General features: G+C 36.6%; 1 protein-coding gene across 1 annotated transcript in view; it reads left to right on the forward strand.

Annotated features, from left to right (window-relative positions):
• The window catches only part of LOC131942941 (uncharacterized), a 69,795-nt gene that overhangs the window by 24,665 nt on the left and 23,048 nt on the right, over positions 1-22,082 (forward strand). Inside the window, exons 2-3 of the mRNA XM_059302910.1 lie at positions 3,733-3,777; positions 19,220-19,315. Of these exons, the coding sequence (XP_059158893.1) occupies positions 3,754-3,777; positions 19,220-19,315 (120 nt within the window). The 5' untranslated portion in view covers positions 3,733-3,753. The remainder of the gene's footprint in view (positions 1-3,732; positions 3,778-19,219; positions 19,316-22,082) is intronic.

Here is a 22,082-nt window from a genome sequence, read left to right on the forward strand (position 1 = left end):
TATATATATATATATATATATATATATATATATATATATATATATATCTAATATATAAAGCTCAGTTCTGTATGTAATGCATTTGTATGTCGTTGGAATTGTACGAATTTAAGTGTTAGAAAATTATCGTGCGCATTTGTCTAAATTTATGAGCTAAAAAATTACTATTGAAAGTGTAGGGAAATAATTTTCATTTTTCAAATTATAGTAATAATTGTCGGCATGTTCATTAAACACAAGTTTTAAAAAAAATATCATCTTTTACAAAAATTCTAATTATGTCTTTATTTAGTCCTATAGCACTTACTTCCCTTTGATAAATTAGGAAAAACACAATTACTTCCCTTTATAAAACCATTGCATTCCGTGAAAATAATTTACTTTTTAATTACTTTGTTTTGGTGTTGGGAAAAAAAATAATTACATAATTAGCGGGGATTGATCAACTGCAAATCTTCTAGGTATTTTACGGATAAGCTTGGAGTATTAAAATTGTTTATTAAATTGAAACAGGCGCGTTCGTTTAAGTGAGTGCAAAAGACTGTGAATAAGTTGGGGTACTATAGTCGTTCATTAAGCTAAAACAGGTGATTCCGCCCCGGGCGTTTATGTTCGCGTTAGTGTTTTCTTTGTGTTTAGGTGGGTTTGCGTTAGTGGTTGCGTTTTAATTTGGTTCGTTTTTGTTCTTTCTTTTTTCGTTTTTGTTTGTGTTTTTTTTGTTTGGGTTTGTATTTGTGTTTTTGGTTGGTTTTGCGTTTGGATTTGGTTTGTTTTCGTTTGCTTTTTTCGTTGATTTTTTTTTTTGTTGGTATTGGTGTTTGTGGTTGGGTTTGTTGTTAGGTTTTTGTTTTCGTTTGCTTTTTTGTTTGTTTTTTCTTTGTGTTTGTATTGGTGTTTGTGGGTGTGGTTGTGTTTGTTGTTAAGTTTTTGTTTTCGTTTGTATTTGTAATTGTGTTAGCGTTATGTTTGCGTTTTGTTGTTTTGGTTTTGGTTGGTTGTGGTTTGGGTGGGCAATGCCGAGTTTATGATGATTACTAAACACACAGGTAATGGTCTTTAACAGAAAGGTTTTTCACAGAAGCCAGAGCAGGGCCTGGCCGGGACGGCTAGTATATATATATAATATATAAAGCTCAGTTCTGTATGTAATGCATTTGTATGTCGTTGGAATTGTACGAATTTAAGTGTTAGAAAATTAGCGTGCGCATTTGTCTAAATTTATGAGCTAAAAAATTACCATTGAAAGTGTTGGGAAATCATTTTCATTTTTCAAATTACAGTAATAATTGTCGGCATGTTCATTAAACACAAGTTTAAAAAAAATATCATCTTTTACAAAAATTCTAATTATGTCTTTATTTAGTCCTATAGCACTTACTTCCCTTTGATAAATTAGGAAAACAAAATTACTTCCCTTTATAAAACCATTGCATTAGTCGAAAATAATTTACTTTTTAATTACTTTGTTTTGGTGTTGGGAAAAAAAAATAATTACATAATTAGCGGGGATTGATCAAGTGCAAATGTTGTAGGTATTTTACGGATAAGCTTGGAGTATTAAAATTGTTCATCAAATTGAAACAGGCGCGTTCGTTTAAGTGAGTGCAAAAGACTATGAATAAGTTGGGGTACTATAGTCGTTCATTAAGCTAAAACAGGTGATTCCGCCCCGGGCGTTTATGTTCGCGTTAGTGTTTTCTTTGTGTTTAGGTGGGTTTGCGTTAGTGGTTGCGTTTTGATTTGGTTCGTTTTTGTTCTTTCTTTTTTCGTTTTTGTTTGTGTTTTTTTTTTGGGTTTGTATTTGTGTTTTTGGTTGGTTTTGCGTTTGAATTTGGTTTGTTTTCGTTTGCTTTTTCGTTGTTTTTTTTTTTGTTGGTATTGGTGTTTGTGGTTGGGTTTGTTGTTAGGTTTTTGTTTTCGTTTGCTTTTTTGTTTGTTTTTTCTTTGTGTTTGTATTGGTGTTTGTGGTTGTGGTTGGGTTTGTTGTTAGGTTTTTGTTTTCGTTTGTATTTGTAGTTGTGTTAGCGTTATGTTTGCGTTTTGTTGTTTTAGTTTTGGTTGGTTGTGGTTTGGGTGGGCAATGCCGGGTTTATGATGATTACTAAACACACAGGTAATGGTCTTTAACAGGAAGGTTTTTCACAGAAGCCAGAGCAGGGCCTGGCCGGGACGGCTAGTATATATATATATATATATATATATATATATATATATATATATATATATATATATATATATATATATATATATATATATATATATATATGTATAACGTAAGTTGCCAATACAGGTTTTCCCGTGACCGATTTAATATACCAAATCCTGATTACTTTGTAAAACCTGAGCACTTTTAGGCTGGCATTGAAACCACATCGACTTTTCTCTCGGTAATATTACAACTTACCTGACCAGAAAATACCCCACCCCTCCCTCCCAAACACACACACACACACAAACACACGTTTTTACCTAAAGAAGGCTTATGAAATGTGGACGAATTTTTTTTTTTTTTTTTTTTACACCAAATATCGTGATGTGCGTGTTATGTTTAATATTACCAGAGATCCTGACACTGTAATTTAAAAAAAAATACTATTTGTTTTTCTGTTCTTGTTGAGAATCAGTACTAGGTTCTGATGAAATGGGGATTTTAAATCTTCATGTTTGTTAATACGTTCGTTGACCCCGGGTATTCTTTTCTAAAGGACATCAGAAATGTAGGGATGTTTTGATTATTGGAAATTAAAATTTCGTAGTTTACACGTTACTTATCAAATAGTTTTACACTTACACAAGTAGTTTTACACTTACATATCAAGTAGTTTTACACCTATACATTAAATACTTTACTTATCAAGTAGTTTAGAATTTACTTAAAATGTATTCACGTTTAATTTAAGACGTAGTTTACACTTTAAAATTTAATATGATAAGATCATAAATATTATCATAACTAATGTTACTTCATAAAAAAATACGAAATTACGGTAACTGTAGTTGGTTGCTGATTGGTGTTACACTATAAAAAATATGAAATTACTGTAACTGTAGTTGGTAACCGATTGGTGTTACACTATAAAAAATATGAAATTACTGTAACTGTAGTTGGTAGCTGATTGATGTTACACTATAAAAAATATGAAATTACTGTAACTGTAGTTGGTAGATGATTGATGTTACACTATAAAAAATATGAAATTACTGTAACTGTAGTTGGTAGCTGATTGATGTTACACTATAAAAAATATGAAATTACTGTAACTGTAGTTGGTAGCTGATTGGTGTTACACTATAAAAAATATGAAATTACTGTAACTGTAGTTGGTAGCTGATTGGTGTTGTTTCCAAATAGAACAATCTGGCCATCATTTGAACTGACTGGGTATGAACCACCTTAGCTCAGGTACCTACAGCTATTAGCCATTTTAGCTAGATGTGACCCTCTTGGTATTTCATATCAGAGAAACCAACTTCGCCTCGTTCTTTTCTGTTCTAGAATAAATATTTTGCCTCGTTCTTTTCTGTTCTAAAAATAAATATTTCGCCTCGTTCTTTCTGTTCTAGAATAAATATTTTACCTGTTCTTTTCTGTTCTAGAATAAATATTTTCCCTCGTTCTTTTCTGTTCTAAAAATAAATATTTCGCCTCGTTCTTTCTGTTCTAGAATAAACATTTTACGTCGTTCTTTCTGTTCTAGAATAAACATTTTACCTCGTTCCTTTCTGTTCTAGAACGAACATCACAAGAACAGAATGAAGCATCAGGGACTACGACAAGTAAGTGTCACGTGATCTTCTTGTTTACATTCGTTGATCTGACGGCATCTGTTGATACTAAAAGAACGTATTGCTTTAAAGGACCTGTCGTCGATGCTGTCGCCAGGTGTTGGGGTGGGGGTGAGATGTAGTCACGTGATTCTAGGCTGGCCAGGTACATGGGTTAAATACAGTGCTTCAAGGTAGAAGGTTGGTTTGGTGGGGGAGGGGGGGATTGTGTGATTCAAGATACAAGGTTGGTTTGGTGGGGGAGGGGGGATTTTGTGATTCAAAGATACAAGGTTGGTTTGGTGGGGGGGAGGGGAAATTGTGTGATTCAAAGATACAAGGTTGGTTTGGTGGGGGAGGGGGGGATTGTGTGATTCAAGATACAAGTTTGGTTAGGTGGGCGAGGGGGGATTGTGTGATTCAAGGTACAAGGTTAGTTTGGTGGGGAAGAGGGTAATATGTGCTTCATGACTGGCCAGGTTTAGTGTTTAAAATGCTAATTGAGTACGGCCAGGAGTTTTACAGTAAAATGATCTATAAATAGCACAGAACAGAATATGACGCTAGAACCTAACACTCTATGCGACGCAACACGACGCTTCTAAAAACTTGGAGGCTAGAACCTAACACTCGACACAACACGGCGCTTCTAAAAACTTGGAGGCTAGAACCTAACACTCTATGAGACACAACACAACGCTTCTAAAAACTTGGAGGCTAGAACCTAACACTCTATGAGACACAACACAACGCTTCTAAAAACTTGGAGGCTAGAACCTAACACTCGACACAACACGACGCTTCTAAAAACTTAGTAATAAAACAGATAGTATTAGTTGCCTCACAAGTTAAAGACAGTTACAAGTACTATGGACGTTTCGACCCAAGGTCTTCGTCAGCACACAACAGTGTGATTACAGATTAGACAAATAAAGACAAACAGTAACACATTTTTTGACTTAGCTCGACAGTGAAAACACGTCTTGTCTGCTAGCCACGATATCCAAAAGAAAAGACGCGTGAGAAGGACGCTTGGACACCGTATAGGGGTGGGGTTGGGGGCGTGGTGTATGCGGGAGGGGGGTTGGTTAGGTGAAAGATATCTGTTCATTCAAGCCATCGGGTGCCCGTGTACCAAATTTAAGTATTAGTCGCGTTTCAGTGCTAAGGCGATTTTTAAAATTGTGGCAAAACCGAACGGCGGTTACACAAGTCCTTTTTTAAGTCATGCCCACTCTTGTTGAAGTGTTTGGCCACAGGAAGACCGTCTTCATTGTTGATTGATCGCAGGTGTTGGCTAACCCTGTCAGACAATCTTTTCCCCGTTTGTCCGATATAAAAGATGTTGCAACGCCTGCACTGGATGACGTAAACTACGTTGCGGGACTCACAGTTGAAGTGATTTTTAATTTTGAGGGTTCCCTTCGGCAGCTGCAGTGATTCAACCTGAAGGGTGAAATGACAGGTATTGCATTTACGGGGACAAGGAGTGGTGCCAAAACCGGTGTTGTTAGTGGGTGGCAGGCGGCTGCGAACTAAAAGGTCTCTAAGGTTGCGTTCCCTTCTATACACAACCAAAGGATTCTGTTGAAATAAATGGCCTAAATGGGGGTCTGACTTGAGGATAGAATAATTTTTTATAATGATATTTTTAGCCAAAACTGAATGAGGATGGTAGGGTAAGATGAGTTTAGTTCTATCTGACTTTTGTTTTGGAAATTGTTGAAGGGAGGCTTGGTGGTCAACAGTTGTTATGCGGTGTAGTGCTGACTGGAGTATATGCTCCGGGTATGACCGGAGTCGGAAGAACTGTAGTAGCTCATGGGCCTTGATCCAAAAGTCGTCATCATCTTGACAAATACGTCGCAGTCTTAATAATTGTGAGAATGGTATAGAATTTTTGCAGGCCGGGGGGTGTGACGAAGAGTAAAGCAGATATGAATGTGAATCGGTTGGTTTGTAATATACAGTCGTCCCAACGTTGGTTGTGTTAAGCGATATTGTCATATCCAGGAAGTTAACAGAACTCTCTGAAATTTCAGAGGTAAATTTAATGTTTGGGTGGTAGTTGTTGCAGAATGATATGAAATCTTGCAGTTCTTCTTCTGCCATCTCTGTGATACCTAACCCATCATCAATGTACCGCCGATAAAAACATGGAATTCTGCCAGTGTATTTTTCCTGGATTTGACCCTCCAGGTAACCCATGAAGAGACACGCATAACTAGGACCCATTTTAGTTCCCGTAGCTACCCCACTTATTTGGTCAAAGAACTGACCATCGAACTCGAACGAGTTGAGGTTGAGAACTAACTCGGTTAATCTAAGTATGGTATTACTGTCAATAGAGGGATGGGGGTTCACATTAAAGAAGTTGAAGGCTAGAACCTAACACTCGACACAACACGACGCTTCTAAAAACTTGAAGGCTAAAACCCAACACTCTATGCGACACAATACGACGCTTCTAAAAACTTGGAGGCTAGAACCTAACACTCGACACAACACAACGCTTCTAAAAACTTGACACACGCCAAATGTCGTGACACTCGCTCTCAGCACTTTAAGGTGTTTTTGTTTTAATGACTGTTCAAAAACTAGCCACAGAACAGGCTAATTGAGCAATACAACAGAACAATAAATTAACATTGAATGCTGGCCGTACAAAAAATAATTTAAAAATTGATAGTTCGGTTCCTTCTTTTAGTATAAAAATTAGGAGCAGTTAATTTTAATCACTAGTCTAAGTGAAGTTATAATTTTATGTAATTATCTTGCCTCGTTAATAATTTTCACATCATCCTTTTTTATAATTCTAAAATCTTTTTCTCGATTAGAAAATTACAAGAGATCGCCGGATATTTGAATGCTTTGAAAAAAAATAGAATTATAAATGTCCAAGAAATCTACGCCGGTTTTAGATATTGCTCATGTTCGTTAGGAGAGAACTTTTAAAAATGTTTTCTTTTCATGTCAGTGTGAAAGGTTCAAATCAAAATAAACAATGAGAACAACTCTATTGTTTTACCTCAAGTATCTTTAGATCATTTGGTCTAGGTTGCCACTATTTTCTGAAATGGTCCATTGTCAATTCCACTTGATACCCGGTAAAACAGAAAGTGAAACTTGAGAAATTGTGTACAGATAGTCTAACTACCCGACACTAGTCTAACTACCTGACATTTGAGAAATGAGTACAGCTAGTCTAACTACCCGACACTAGTCCAACTACCTGACATTTGAGAAATGTGTACAGTTAGTCTAACTATCCGACACTAGTCTAACTACCTGACATTTGAGAAATGTGTACAACTTGTCTAACTACCCGACACTAGTCCAACTACCTGACATTTGAGAAATGTGTACAATTTGTCTAACTACCCGACACTAGTCCAACTACCTGACATTTGAGAAATGTGTACAACTTGTCTAACTACCCGACACTAGTCTAACTACCTGACATTTGAGAAATGTGTACAGCTAGTCTAACTACCCGACACTAGTCTAACTACCTGACATTTGAGAAATGTGTACAACTTGTCTAACTACCCGACACTAGTCTAACTACCTGACATTTGAGAAATGTGTACAATTTGTCTAACTACCCGACACTAGTCTAACTACCTGACATTTGAGAAATGTGTACAATTTGTCTAACTACCCGACACTAGTCTAACTACCTGACATTTGAGAAATGTGTACAATTTGTCTAACTACCCGACACTAGTCTAACTACCTGACATTTGAGAAATGTGTACAATTTGTCTAACTACCCGACACTAGTCTAACTACCTGACATTTGAGAAATGTGTACAATTTGTCTAACTACCCGACACTAGTCTAACTACCTGACATTTGAGAAATGTGTACAATTTGTCTAACTACCCGACAATAGTCCAACTACCAGACATTTGAGAAATGTGTACAATTTGTCTAACTACCCGACACTAGTCTAACTACCTGACATTTGAGAAATGTGTACAATTTGTCTAACTACCCGACAATAGTCCAACTACCAGACATTTGAGAAATGTGTACAATTTGTCTAACTACCTGACAAAACTACCCAGACAAATCACACCACAAACTCAGGCACTTGTATGGAAATGATCCACAATCAAGCTAAACAAATGAATTAGACAATTCTATTTGTTAACTTAATTTCAGTAGGAAGCTGTCAGTTGAATTCAAAAGTTGTCTCGGTCTAAGTTTGCTGTCAGTTCTAGAATAAGTGGGTTGTTGAGGTACAGGAGTGGGTCAGCTGTTGTTGAGGTACAGAAGTGGGTCAGCTGTTGAGGTACAGAAGTGGGTCAGCTGTTGTTGAGGTACAGAAGTGGGTCAGCTGTTGTTGAGGTACAAAAGTGGGTCAGCTGTTGTTGAGGTACAGAAGTGGGTCAGCTGTTGTTGAGGTACAGAAGTGGGTCAGCTGTTGTTGAGGTACCGAAGTGGGTCAGCTGTTGTTGAGGTACAGAAGTGGGTCAGCTGTTGTTGAGGTACAGAAGTGGGTCAGCTGTTGTTGAGGTACAGAAGTGGGTCAGCTGTTGTTGAGGTACAAAAGTGGGTCAGCTGTTGTTGAGGTACAGAAGTGGGTCAGCTGTTGTTGAGGTACAGAAGTGGGTCAGCTGTTGTTGAGGTACAGAAGTAGGTCAGCTGTTGTTGGGGTACAGAATTGGGTCAGCTGTTGAAGAAGTGGGTCAGATGTTGAGGTACAGAAGTGGGTCAGATGTTGAGGTACAGAAGTGGGTCAGATGTTGAGGTACAGAAGTGGGTCAGATGTTGAGGTACAGAAGTGGGTCAGATGTTGAGGAACAGAAGTGGGTCAGATGTTGAGGTACAGAAGTGGGTCAGCTGTTGGGGTACAGAATTGGGTCAGCTGTTGAAGAAGTGGGTCAGATGTTGAGGTACAGAAGTGGGTCAGATGTTGTTGAGGTACAGAATTGGGTCAGCTGTTGAAGAAGTGGGTCAGATGTTGTTGGGGTACAGAAGTGGGTCAGCTGTCGTTGAGGTACCGAAGTGGGTCAGATGTTGAGGTACAGAAGTGGGTCAGCTGTTGTTGAAGTACGAGACGACGAGAACATGTAGGACACAGGGAGGCAGGGACGAGTGTTACGTAACTGAAATCTTTCAACGTCTCTAGAATTTGATTGGTCAACATTGAGTTCCCTGGTCTGACCGAACTATGGCTTGTCATCTATTCTTTTTATTCTTTTTGATTATGACTGGCGTTTGGTGACTTTAAAACTATGTTTATGGTGTGCTAACATCCGTCACGCTGTTAAAAACTATAAAATTAAAAAACAATAATTGTGTGCGTTGCCGTGTGTTGCCAACAAAATATAGTGTGTTGTCAACAAAATGTTGTGTGTGTTGTCAACAAAATGTTGTGTGTGTTGTCAACAAAATGTTGTGTGTGTTGTCAACAAAATGTTGTGTGTGTTGTCAACAAAATGTTGTGTGTGTTGTCAACAAAATGTTGTGTGTGTTGTCAACAAAATGTTGTGTGTGTTGTCAACAAAATGTTGTGTGTGTTGTCAACAAAATGTTGTGTGTCTTGTCAACAAAATGTTGTGTGTCTTGTCAACAAAATGTTGTGTGTGTTGTCAACAAAATGTTGTGTGTGTTGTCAACAAAATGTTGTGTGTGTTGTCAACAAAATGTTGTGTGTGTTGTCAACAAAATGTTGTGTGTGTTGTCAACAAAATGTTGTGTGTGTTGTCAACAAAATGTTGTGTGTGTTGTCAACAAAATGTTGTGTGTGTTGTCAACAAAATGTTGTGTGTGTTGTCAACAAAATGTTGTGTGTGTTGTCAACAAAATGTTGTGTGTGTTGTCAACAAAATGTTGTGTGTGTTGTCAACAAAATGTTGTGTGTGTTGTCAACAAAATGTTGTGTGTGTTGTCAACAAAATGTTGTGTGTGTTGTCAACAAAATGTTGTGTGTGTTGTCAACAAAATGTTGTGTGTGTTGTCAACAAAATGTTGTGTGTGTTGTCAACAAAATGTTGTGTGTGTTGTCAACAAAATGTTGTGTGTGTTGTCAACAAAATGTTGTGTGTGTTGTCAACAAAATGTTGTGTGTGTTGTCAACAAAATGTTGTGTGTGTTGTCAACAAAATGTTGTGTGTGTTGTCAACAAAATGTTGTGTGTGTTGTCAACAAAATGTTGTGTGTGTTGTCAACAAAATGTTGTGTGTGTTGTCAACAAAATGTTGTGTGTGTTGTCAACAAAATGTTGTGTGTGTTGTCAACAAAATGTTGTGTGTGTTGTCAACAAAATGTTGTGTGTGTTGTCAACAAAATGTTGTGTGTGTTGTCAACAAAATGTTGTGTGTGTTGTCAACAAAATGTTGTGTGTGTTGTCAACAAAATGTTGTGTGTGTTGTCAACAAAATGTTGTGTGTGTTGTCAACAAAATGTTGTGTGTGTTGTCAACAAAATGTTGTGTGTGTTGTCAACAAAATGTTGTGTGTGTTGTCAACAAAATGTTGTGTGTGTTGTCAACAAAATGTTGTGTGTGTTGTCAACAAAATGTTGTGTGTGTTGTCAACAAAATGTTGTGTGTGTTGTCAACAAAATGTTGTGTGTGTTGTCAACAAAATGTTGTGTGTGTTGTCAACAAAATGTTGTGTGTGTTGTCAACAAAATGTTGTGTGTGTTGTCAACAAAATGTTGTGTGTGTTGTCAACAAAATGTTGTGTGTGTTGTCAACAAAATGTTGTGTGTGTTGTCAACAAAATGTTGTGTGTGTTGTCAACAAAATGTTGTGTGTGTTGTCAACAAAATGTTGTGTGTGTTGTCAACAAAATGTTGTGTGTGTTGTCAACAAAATGTTGTGTGTGTTGCCAACAAAATGTTGTGTGTGTTGCCAACAAAATGTTGTGTGTGTTGTCAACAAAAAAGTATCTGCTGTCAACTAAATTGTTGTGTGTTGCCAACAAAATTGCTAGCTGGTAAATAAGTCTTTGTGGAGTTATTATAAGTGTACACTGCTATTGAGCACTGTGTTCGATTAACCGAATTTGACAAAATCTTGTCAAATTAATTTTAATTGTACTGGGATCTTCAATTAGCGGTGACTATATCAAGCTAATTAATTTCCATTAATTTTAATAGCACTGCGACTTTCACTTAACGGTAACAATAATTTTATCACATTGTTAATGTCTCATTCTGATCATCGTCTTCTCACGTTAGTGTCAAACACATTGAATAATTGAGTCAAAGATCATCTGTTTTAGTGCCCTCGGTATTAAGGGGATAGTGTGGTCAGCACTATGTCCAGCCGCCTTTGTTTCTTTAACGCGAGTCAGGTACCCATTAGCCTGGGATTCGAACCCGAAACAATCGGGTTAGCGGTCTAGCACTCTACCACTCGACCATGCCGTCCCCTCTGATGTGTTTAATGTTGTGTCAGTTTAAAAAAGATAATCCTAATAATCTCAACTTCTGAGGTAACTTCTGCTAATCTCCTGAGTTAACTTCTGCTAATCCCATGAGGTAACTTCTGCTAATCTCCTGAGGTAACTTCTGCTAATCTCATGAGGTAACTTCTGCTAATCTCAGCCATCAGATGTTTAAAAGTGTCGCCACTGTATACCCAGGTTAAAAGAATTTATAACCGCTAGCGACTGCTACTTGAAGGTGCCATATTATTTTATTGATATCTTCTGCTACATTATTCAACGAGATTTTATAACTGCTAGCAACTGTTTTTTTAAGTCATCAAATTTCATAACTGCTAGCATCTGTTTTTTAAGTCATCAAATTTTATAACTGCTTTTATTTACTTAAAATAATTTACCAGCGTTAGACATCGTTAGCTCCAACATTCCATTTCATCCAATCAAGTTATGGCGGTGGCCACAATTCGTCTCGCATGAAGGCATCTGCTAATTTAAAGTACATCAGTTAACTTCATTCTATGCCTGGGTAAAATGTTTCGACACTTTGTCTTCATCAGCCAACTCTAACGGTAGAACATATCGGGCGTCACGCTAAGCAAACAGCCAGCAGGTCGCTAATTGAGGCGGCTAAGCGTGCTGGTGACCGCCCGCTATTTCCTGAGACCCTGTAAGTCTTCGACTAACAGCGATCGCACTAAACTCGGCGGCCGGGCGTCGTTTCTGTCAATCTGATGGCGTTTGTACAACTGATGGTGGCTTTGATGTTTTATGACAAGCGCCGTTTTTACTTGACGGAACCCTGGACATTCAATGTTCAGGTATTCCCAGTAGAGACGAGCGCAAATGTTCGGGTACTCCAAATTCAGGTTAATGCTAATGAATTTAAGAGGACTGTTCTTAGCAATAAGGGTGAAATGTAGATCTTTACGATATACACACATCCGCAAAATCGATACAATATACAGCATTAGGGTTTACAAGCTTAAAATAAAAGTAAAATGAAGATAGCCAAAAATATGACTAGTTTCTATGGTTACAATATAAACAAAAACAGCAACTCGACTGTTTACTTAAACGAAGTATTAACCTTTTTATTACTGGTAAATTGTATTGACGTGCCGTTAAAAGCATTTGCTTCATTTAAAAAAAAATGTGTGTGTTGTTTCTAAACTTCATAGATTATGTCTTTAAATAATGGTGATTAACTTCAAAGATTAAGTCGTCAAATATTGTTAAATAACTTCAAAGATTATGTCGTTAAATATTGTTAATTAATTTCAAAGATTATGCCGTTAAATATTGTTAATTAATTTCAAAGATTATGTCGTTAAATATTGTTGATTAACTTCGACATAAGCTTACCTAATCAAACACAGCTAATTATACCTGATTTATATTTTAGTATTACGTACTATCTAGTGTTTTCTTAAATGAAGTTAAAGTTTATATTGGGTAGCGTTATGTTCTTATCCGTGTGTGGGTGGGTGGTTGATTGTGTGTGTGTATGTGTCATTTTGCTTGTCTGTCTGTTTATGTGTGTGTTCGTATGTGTGAGGGTTTGTGTCACTGTGAGAATGCATCTGCGTGTGTTTGTTTGTTTGTCTGTATGTGTGTGTGTGTGTGTGATAGAAGAGCTGTTGAGCTGATCAGTGTGATCAATACCACACTCGACGTAAACAGTTTATCGTTTGGTCATCTTATTTGTATCTATCGACTACATTGACTTTTTCAACGGTTGTTTAGACATAGCAAAAATTTATCTTGAGTGCTTGTTAGAAAAAAGAAAAAAGATTTCCTCAATATAGAGATTCGGGGTTTTAAAAGAAAGATTTCCTCAATATTAAGATTAGGGGTTGTTCAAATAACATTTTAGCTCGCATTCTTCTGGACTTTTCTAGACTTTTCTGGTCTAATTTCTTCGTCCGTCTCCCGACACGGCGCTAATCCTCTCTCTTTCCGTTAGGAAAAAAATATGATTTGCCAAAGTCTAACAGTCCCAGCAGTAAAAAAATTTGATTTGACAAAGTCTAACAGTCCCAGCAGTAAAAAAAAATATTTCTCATTGTATTTATAGGTTCATCTTCTCTTAGTGTTTGAACAAAAAAAACTTCAAATATTTTAGTTCTAGCCAGACCATTACGAAACATTGGGGTGTACCTTAGACTTTATTTCAACCAAAGGGCGCGGACAATGAGTGAGAATTAACTTGCGTCTCTAGTTTCATCATCGTATCTTATGCTAGCTGTCTTCAAGGTCATCACAGTATCTAATTATAGCTGTCTTCAAGGTCATCACAGAATCTTATGCTAGCTGTCTTCAAGGTCATCACAGAATCTTATGCTAGCTGTCTTCAAGGTCATCACAGAATCTTATGCTAGCTACCATCAAGGTCATCAGAGGGACTAATGCTAGCTGCCACCAAAGTCATCACGATTGAGTAGAAAATTCCATTTTCAATTTTATTAGTCGCACGTATCACAATGAAGCTCTCTTCTGCAATTTATTATCTCAAAATTCCTTTACCCAATGTACTTCAGCGTTCGCAATACAAACTGAAATAAAAGTGTGTGGAAGAATAGGAGACAAAAATCTATTTTAGGAAATGATATGTGGTTTTGATTACAAGTTAAATAGAAATGTAAGACTGTCTTTTGGGAAATACCGCATCTCGCTGATTCTAAAAATAGAACAGTGCAATCGGATCTTACCGGATGGAGTATAAAAACGCGCGCAACAAAAACACACCGTCTAAAGCCTGAGAAAGCGGATCATGTTTTTTCCCACATAAAAATATGATATCTTACATCTATTTGATATCTTACATCTATGTGATATCTAACATCTATGTGATATCTTACATCTATGTGATATCTTATATCTATCTGATATTTTACATCTATCTGATATCTTACATCAATATGATATATGTTTATCTATGCAGTGGCGGCACTTAATGGTGTCACCCCCCAGAGCGGTAGCGACCTTCCCGGGGACAAACTTTCAAATTTTCGATTTGCACCCACCCCCCCCCCCCCCCCCAACTCGAACTTCCGATTTGCACCCCCCCCTCAAACTTTCGATTTGCACCCCCTCAAGTTTTTCTCTATATATTTTACTATTTTTTGCCTTGGTGTCACACCCCTTAATGGTGTCACCCGGTGCGGTCCGCACTTCCCGCCCCCCCCCCTCGCTACGCCTCTGTATCTATGTGATATTTGTACAATAGGTACATCTAAAACAGCCATAATCGTACGGCAGAAACAGCTTTTATACCATTTTACCGGAGATAGATTCTGAAAGTACAATGTTAAAAGCTTATGGTCACTCCATTACTTACATTGCCATTTTTCCATCGGGTACCAACTTTATTCAATCTTTCATGTTATTGTGTAAATCTGTCGAGTTTCATTTTCAGTTCTTGATTCATATAGCAGTGTATATTCGGTCTAAATGTTATAGATCTGTTCATATTCTATTTTAAGACTGATGAAATTCATATTCTGTTGTAAATATATACAGGAGTTAGATTCTTTTGTAACTTGATAAAGTAGTTGATATTTTGTTGTAACTTGATCAAGTAGTTGATATTTTGTTGTAAGTTGATAAAGTAGTTGATATTTTGTTGTAACTTGATCAAGTAGTTGATATTTTGTTGTAAGTTGATAAAGTAGTTGATATTTTGTTGTAACTTGATAAAGTAGTTGATATTTTGTTGTAACTTGATAAAGTAGTTGATATTTTGTTGTAACTTTATAAAGTAGTTGATATTTTGTTGTAATTTGATAAAGTAGTTGATATTTTGTTTTGTAACTTGATAAAGTAGTTGATATTTTGTTGTAACTTGATAAAATAGTTGATATTTTGTTGTAACTTGATAAAGTAGTTGATATTTTGTTGTAACTTGATAAAGTAGTTGATATTTTGTTGTAACTTGATAAAGTAGTTGATATTTTGTTGTAACTTGATAAAGTAGTTGATATTTTGTTGTAACTTGATAAAGTAGTTGATATTTTGTTGTAACTTGATAAAGTAGTTGATATTTTGTTGTAACTTGATAAAGTAGTTGATATTTTGTTGTAACTTGATAAAGTAGTTGTTATTTTGTTGTAATTTGATAAAGTAGTTGATATTTTGTTGTAACTTGATCAAGTAGTTGATATTTTGTTGTAACGTGATAAAATAGATCACGTTTAGCTATCGACGTGATTGAATGCTCGGGGCTGGATCACGTGAGATAGACCCCCCCCCAAGGTCCATCCTACTGTCACGGCACGTGACCCCTAATGTATTCAGATGGGCCGGTCTTTATGCTAATGTAAATATTGGTCACACGGGGGACTACATTAGACCGTGGTGGTGATATTAAAATGAGGTGGAGGGGGTGTTTTTCTTTTAAATACATTAGTAGAAAGTGCAAGATGGTGGTTAGATGGTTGGTTAGATGGTTGGTTAGATGGTTGGTTAGATGGGTGGTTAGATGGTTGGTTAGATGAGTGGTTAGATGGTTGGTTAGAGGATTGGTTAGATGGCTGGTTAGATGGCAGGTTAGATGGTAGGTTAGATGGTTGGTTAGATGGTTGGTTAGATGGTTGGCTAGATGAGTGCTGAAACTATCTCAACTATTGCAGACATTTAAAAAAAATATCGTGGTTAAAAATCACCGCGTCACAAAAAATTCAGTCACCAAAGTTACGGCGTCAGCAAGAATTAAAGCGTCATGAAATTTAAAATATTTTATTTGCTCTTGTTGCAAGTACTTTTATTCGACTCCTTGCAAAGAAATAAAAATCGAATAGCACCATGTTTTGGTTCTCAATGGTTCCATAGGTTTAAATCTTTAAAGTTTTAATATTTTTTTTTTAAACGGCATTTTCACCGTATTATCGAACATACCATTTTTTTTGTTGTGAATACAGCATTGAGTTGCGTTAGGTCAAAATATTTAGTTTGCGAAGTTAGGTTAGAATAGGTTAGAATAGTCTAGAGAGGCGTGTGTGAGTTGAGATAACCCTGGGGTGTTTAGGTTTTATAACTCAAAGGTAGAATGCGGGGAGTGAACGATTGTTGGGGGCTTTTTGGTAGAGGCTGGCGTAGGAGACGTTACGTTGATGTGTGAACAAAGGTGATCTGAATAAACGATTTGACCTGTGTGGATTGTGTGGACTTGACCTGTGTGGATTGTGTGGACTTGACCTGTGTGGATTGTGTGGACGACCTGTGTGGATTGTGTGGACTTGACCTGTGTGGATTGTGTGGACTTGACCTGTGTGGATTGTGTGGACTTGACCTGTGTGGATTGTGTGGACTTGACCTGTGTGGATTGTGTGGACTTGACCTGTGTGGGTTGTGTGGGCTGGCATGAAAGTAGGTTGTAACAGTCATGGTGACCATTAAAGGCATTATTTTACTAATTATACTGTAGTGTGAATACAACTAAATTCTCGCCATTTTCTCTTCAGCTTTCTATTACAAAACTATTCTTAACGAAGTCGAGTTATAATGGAATAATTAATTAGGTTATTATCCAAGCCACGTATACCGCGTGCATCAATGGTGCATCATGGGTAAAACACGGTCGTTAAAACCATGTCATGTATGTTTGTATGTTTGTTGGTTTGATGATGGATTAACATGCACTATACAGTTACGAGCCGACCCGCGGCATATCATACGCCGATATTTAGTTGTTTTATTTTCTACTTTTCAGTCATTCATAATTTGTGAATTCGACAGTATCAACGCTGCCACTGAAAATATTTGCTTTAAAACACTAGTAGTAGGCACTAAACCCGGCTGTACGATTATAAACATTTAGCGTGAACCACAGCTCACCAGACCATGTGGGGGTGGGGGAGGTTGCAATATGCCTAGAGAGGAAGAGAGGGGACTGTTAGGCGCGCTTACAGCTTGTTTTCTAGTGTCTCCAAGAAGAGAATTATATATATAGATACTCGTAACAAGATTTAACTAAAGTTATTTGTTTTCCTAATTAAATGTTTATAAACTACCTCGACAATGTGCCCGTCACACATGCTAAATATAGAACTACCTCGGTGATGTGTGAGTCAGAAAACGCCATGAAAATAAGCAAACATTTTAACTCTACCAATTAAGAATTTTTGTCACAGAAAGTTATTTATTTCTTTTTGTTTTTATTTTGAAATTACTGTGTCGCACAGTTTGATTCATTGAGTATCTTTTGATGAGTTTAATGCCCCATGCTACCAGACACATTACTGTGTCGCACAGTTTGATTCATTGAGTATCTTTTGATGAGTTTAATGCCCCATGCTACCAGACACATTACTGTGTCACACAGTTTGATTCATTGAGTATCTTTTGATGAGTTTAATGCCTCATGCTACCAGACACATTACTCAAGGAACTTCTCTTTATGAATCAGCTTATTTCAAATAAAGACATATTTTCTTAACTAATTCAACTTGGACACTACGTGATTATCAACAAACTATCTTGAATCAACATCATTCACGGGGATTAAGCTTCAATCAACATCAATCACCGGACTAGTTTAGAATACTAGTCAACAGCGTCTATCTTCTGATTACTTGACACGAGTGCCCCCTGACCTTTAGACTAGACCATTGTCCACTTTCGTATCTAGAGGTATTCAAACAAGACGCACATTTCAAGTGAACATACAAATTGTAGGTTAGTGCAGGGGACTCTCATTAGACCCATTAAATTTGATACCAAGTGACAGTGACATTTATTTCAAATTTCAAATAATAGAATCCCCCTAGTGATATTAATATTAGAATCTCCGTAGTGACATTAATATCAGAATCTCACTAGGTCCGAAAACTCAAATCATCTGATGAATTATGGATAATTATGAGCTTCTTTGGAGAAGCGCCATAAATTAGTTTTTTTAGTAATCAATTAGTTAGGTCAAGATGTGTCAAAACGGACTGGTTTTGTCCAGATAATGTCAAGCTATTGTTGTGGTTACGTATGTCAGTTTTTGAGACAGAATCCATGAAATCATTGTGACTGTGATCTATGATAGATCGACCATCCGCTGTGATCTATAATAGATCGATCATCTATCTTCCACCTCATGGAACAATATTATAATTACTTTACAATTAAAATGTCGTACGTTCTACATCACATTAGCATATAAATATATCGCAGAGAAACGCCATTTAAAATGACGTCGTTTTTAGTATTTAATCCACGAACCCACGAGAGAAAAGATCAGTTTCTCTCACCCGTAATTGAGTGTGTTAAGGGGTGTTTCACTGAACAAACTTACAGGTGCTAAACTTTCTCTTCGGATTAATCAATTAGTTGATCAGGCCCATAAAGACGAAACGTTTTGAACCCTCAACATATGTAGCTTGCAGATCCTAGATACATTTAACAATTAAGTCACAATTTTAGTCTCGTTTTGAACTTAATGTAATGTTAGTCTCGTTTTGAACTTAATGAATATAAAAAGGCTACACCTTACAAAAAAGTTCAGTGAAAAGAAAAACTTAAGCTTCCTTTACGAAACTGTCAGTCAAGACAGGATGTGGAGTAGATTTTAGGTGTTTTTTCATACACTTTTTAAATAAAATAAAATAACAATTTTATTTTACAAACATAATAAGATTTTTTTTTCTCTATATTTATCTGTAAGGTCAAAGTTTTAGACTAACTATACAGGTATAACTTAGATCACCTGTAAGATGTTAGGCTAACCATGCAGGTATAACGTATATCACATGTTAGGCTAACCATGCAGGTATAACTTAGATCAGATGTTAGGCTAACCATGCAGGTATAACTTAGAACACCTGTCAGATGTTAGGCTAACCATGCAGGTATAACTTAGATCAGATGTTAGGCTAACCATGCAGGTATAACTTAGAACACCTGTCAGATGTTAGGCTAACCATGCAGGTATAACTTAGATCAGATGTTAGGCTAACCATGCAGGTATAACTTAGATCAGATGTTAGGCTAACCATGCAGGTATAACTTAGATCACCTGTTAGATGTTTGACTTAGATTAGCTGTCAGATCAAAGATTTTTTTTTCAGATTTACGCCATGGTCTTCACTGTTATCCTCTTCTGCTGTTTCACCCTCAGTGCGCATGCGTGGAGATTAGATGCAACACCGGAAGAATATGATGAGGTAAGTCTTGTTTCTCCTTCTTTCATCAGATGTGACCGTAGATCATCTAATCTAGTTCCTCAAAGCTATGTCTGTGTTTCTATAAGACCTCACAAAGTTGATTCATACATCAAGTTTAGAATTCTTCATGCAAAAAAAAATAAATAAATAAATAAATAAATAAAAACTAACAAAAAAACAAACAAAAAACTCTTTTAAAACATAATATAGACATAAATCAAAACATGAATCTAACATCAGTTAGTTTATTCAAGAAAAACAAAGTTTAGGTATTTAAAATCAGATGAAACAATTCGACGCTTTAAAAATGCTTGTAATACTTCAAAAAGTACGAATTCAATTTTTAATTAGAAATAAAATTATTATCTAAATTGTTTACACATTAATTCTTGTAACTTTTCGGTGTTGACAAATTACCAGTTTCATTTATTTGTCAAATAATTAACTGTACCATTTGGGTGTTAAGTAATTACCTGTACCATTTGGGTGTTGAATAATTACCTGTACCATTTGGGTGTTGAATAATTACCTGTACCATTTGAGTGTTGAATAATTACCTGTACCATTTGGGTGTTGAATAATTACCTGTACCATTTGAGTGTTGAATAATTACTTTACCATTTGGGTGTTGAATAATTACCTGTACCATTTGGGTGTTGAAAAATTATTTGTACCATTTGGGTATTGAATAATTACCTGTACAATTTGGGTGTTTAATAATTATCCGTAACATTTGGGTGTTCAATAATTACCTGTAACAGTTGAGTGTTGAATAATTACCTATCTCGAATAGGTTTTACCATTTCTGATTTTGAAAATCATAAATGAAAACTTTTGCTTTTAAAATCATAAAACCTCATTAGCCTAATTAACTTCTTCCACCCACTACCAGTACCATGCCCGTACATTTTGTGTCGCCTTGCATACACGATCACGTGGCCGAATGCCTGGCCAATTAGCGCCAGGAACTGTATTTCATAGGCTGTGACAGGAAACTGACCGGCAGACGACACGTCAGATTACACGAGCCTCGCTGACCGGATGTCACTGGAACATCCGGTGCCAAACGTACTTCCTGTCTGCGGTTGATTCGTATATCGCCTTAGAGGATAACAAACTCGGACATTTGTTAACTTAGAAAATGGCTAACTCGGACAGTGGCTAACTGAGACAGTGGCTATCTTTGTCAGTGACTAACTCGGACAGTGGCTAACTTTGTCAGTGGCTAACTGAGACAGTGGCTAACTTTGTCAGTGGCTAACTGAGACAGTGGCTAACTTTGTCAGTGGCTAACTGAGACAGTGGCTAACTTTGTCAGTGGCTAACTTTGTCAGTGGCTAACTTTGTCAGTGGCTAACTTTGTCAGTGGCTAACTTTGTCAGTGGCTAACTTTGTCAGTGGCTAACTTTGATAGTGGCTAACTTTGATAGTGACTAACTCGGACAGTGGCTAACTCGGATAGTGGCTAACTGTGATAGTGGCTAACTTGGAAAATGACTGACTTTGACTAACAATGGCTACCTAGAACAATGGTTAACTTTGGCGATGGCTGACTCGGTCTACGACTAACATGAATATTGACTAAAATTGGAAATGGTAAACTCAGAGAATTGCTAAGGTAGAAATGGTTGGATTGGACAATGGTTAGATTGGACAATGGTTAGATTGGACAATGGTTAGATTGGACAATGGTTAGATTGGACAATGGTTAGATTGGACAATTGTTAGATTGGACAATGGTTAGATTGGACAATGGTTAGATTGGACAATGGTTAGATTGGACAATGGTTAATTTGGACAATGGTTAGTTTGGACAATGGTTAGATTGGACAATGGTTAATTTGGACAATGGTTAGTTTGGACAATGGTTAGATTGGACATTGGTTAGATTGGACAATGGTTAGATTGGACAATGGTTAGATTGGACAATGGTTAGATTGGACAATGGTTAGATTGGACAATGGTTAATTTGTATGACAGCAATAGTAAAAACAACAACAATGAAAACATACTGACATAGCGTCGGCTACTATCAATAGCGGCTTACAGGTAAAATACAAAATACAAGATCTGAATCTCAGAAAGTCCAGCTGATGTATGAGTTTGTGACAGGCTAGAAATGTGATCTTTGCTCGTACCTCAAGGCCTGCTTCTTTGTCTACACACCCACGCTGCTAAAAATATGCACCGTAATTAAGGCTAATTACAAATAAGGTTAATTATTAGGGTTTTCTTCAAGAAAAATAATTAGCTTGACTGTAATTAGTATTTTTTTGTATCTGAACTGCTTGTTTATACCTTTGTTAAGCCATCGCTAGCAACCATCCCCATCCCTACCTGCAATTAGAGGTGTCAAGAGGTGACGTATGCAGATGTTGAACGAAAATTTACGCTGCTAGATCTTCACTGTGACTAATTAATTAACCTAATTAGCCACACTAAAAGCTGCATTAGATGTGGAGTTCTAACGAAACATTTTGAATTCATTTGTATCGCTTAAATATTTAAATATATCTTACAGTATTACAGCAAATTACTCAGCAAAGAGCGCGTCTTAGAAAAAATGCTTCAACCATTAATACGCTTTAAATATTTATTGCCTTAATTAGCGCATTAGTAGATGGCGTTCAGTTTTTACAAACATTTCAGGTACATTTGGCTTTGAGGTGCTTCTCTCTAAATTGATTAACATAATCAAAGCTTCACGTTTAATTAAAAAAAAAATTAGATGGGCTAGAGACTTCCGATGGAGTGTGTTAAAAAACGT

Source organism: Physella acuta, unplaced genomic scaffold, assembly GCF_028476545.2.
Source record: "Physella acuta isolate Inbredline_101_S28 unplaced genomic scaffold, ASM2847654v3 ptg000434l, whole genome shotgun sequence".
In the NCBI taxonomy this organism is placed as follows: Eukaryota; Metazoa; Mollusca; class Gastropoda; family Physidae; genus Physella; species Physella acuta.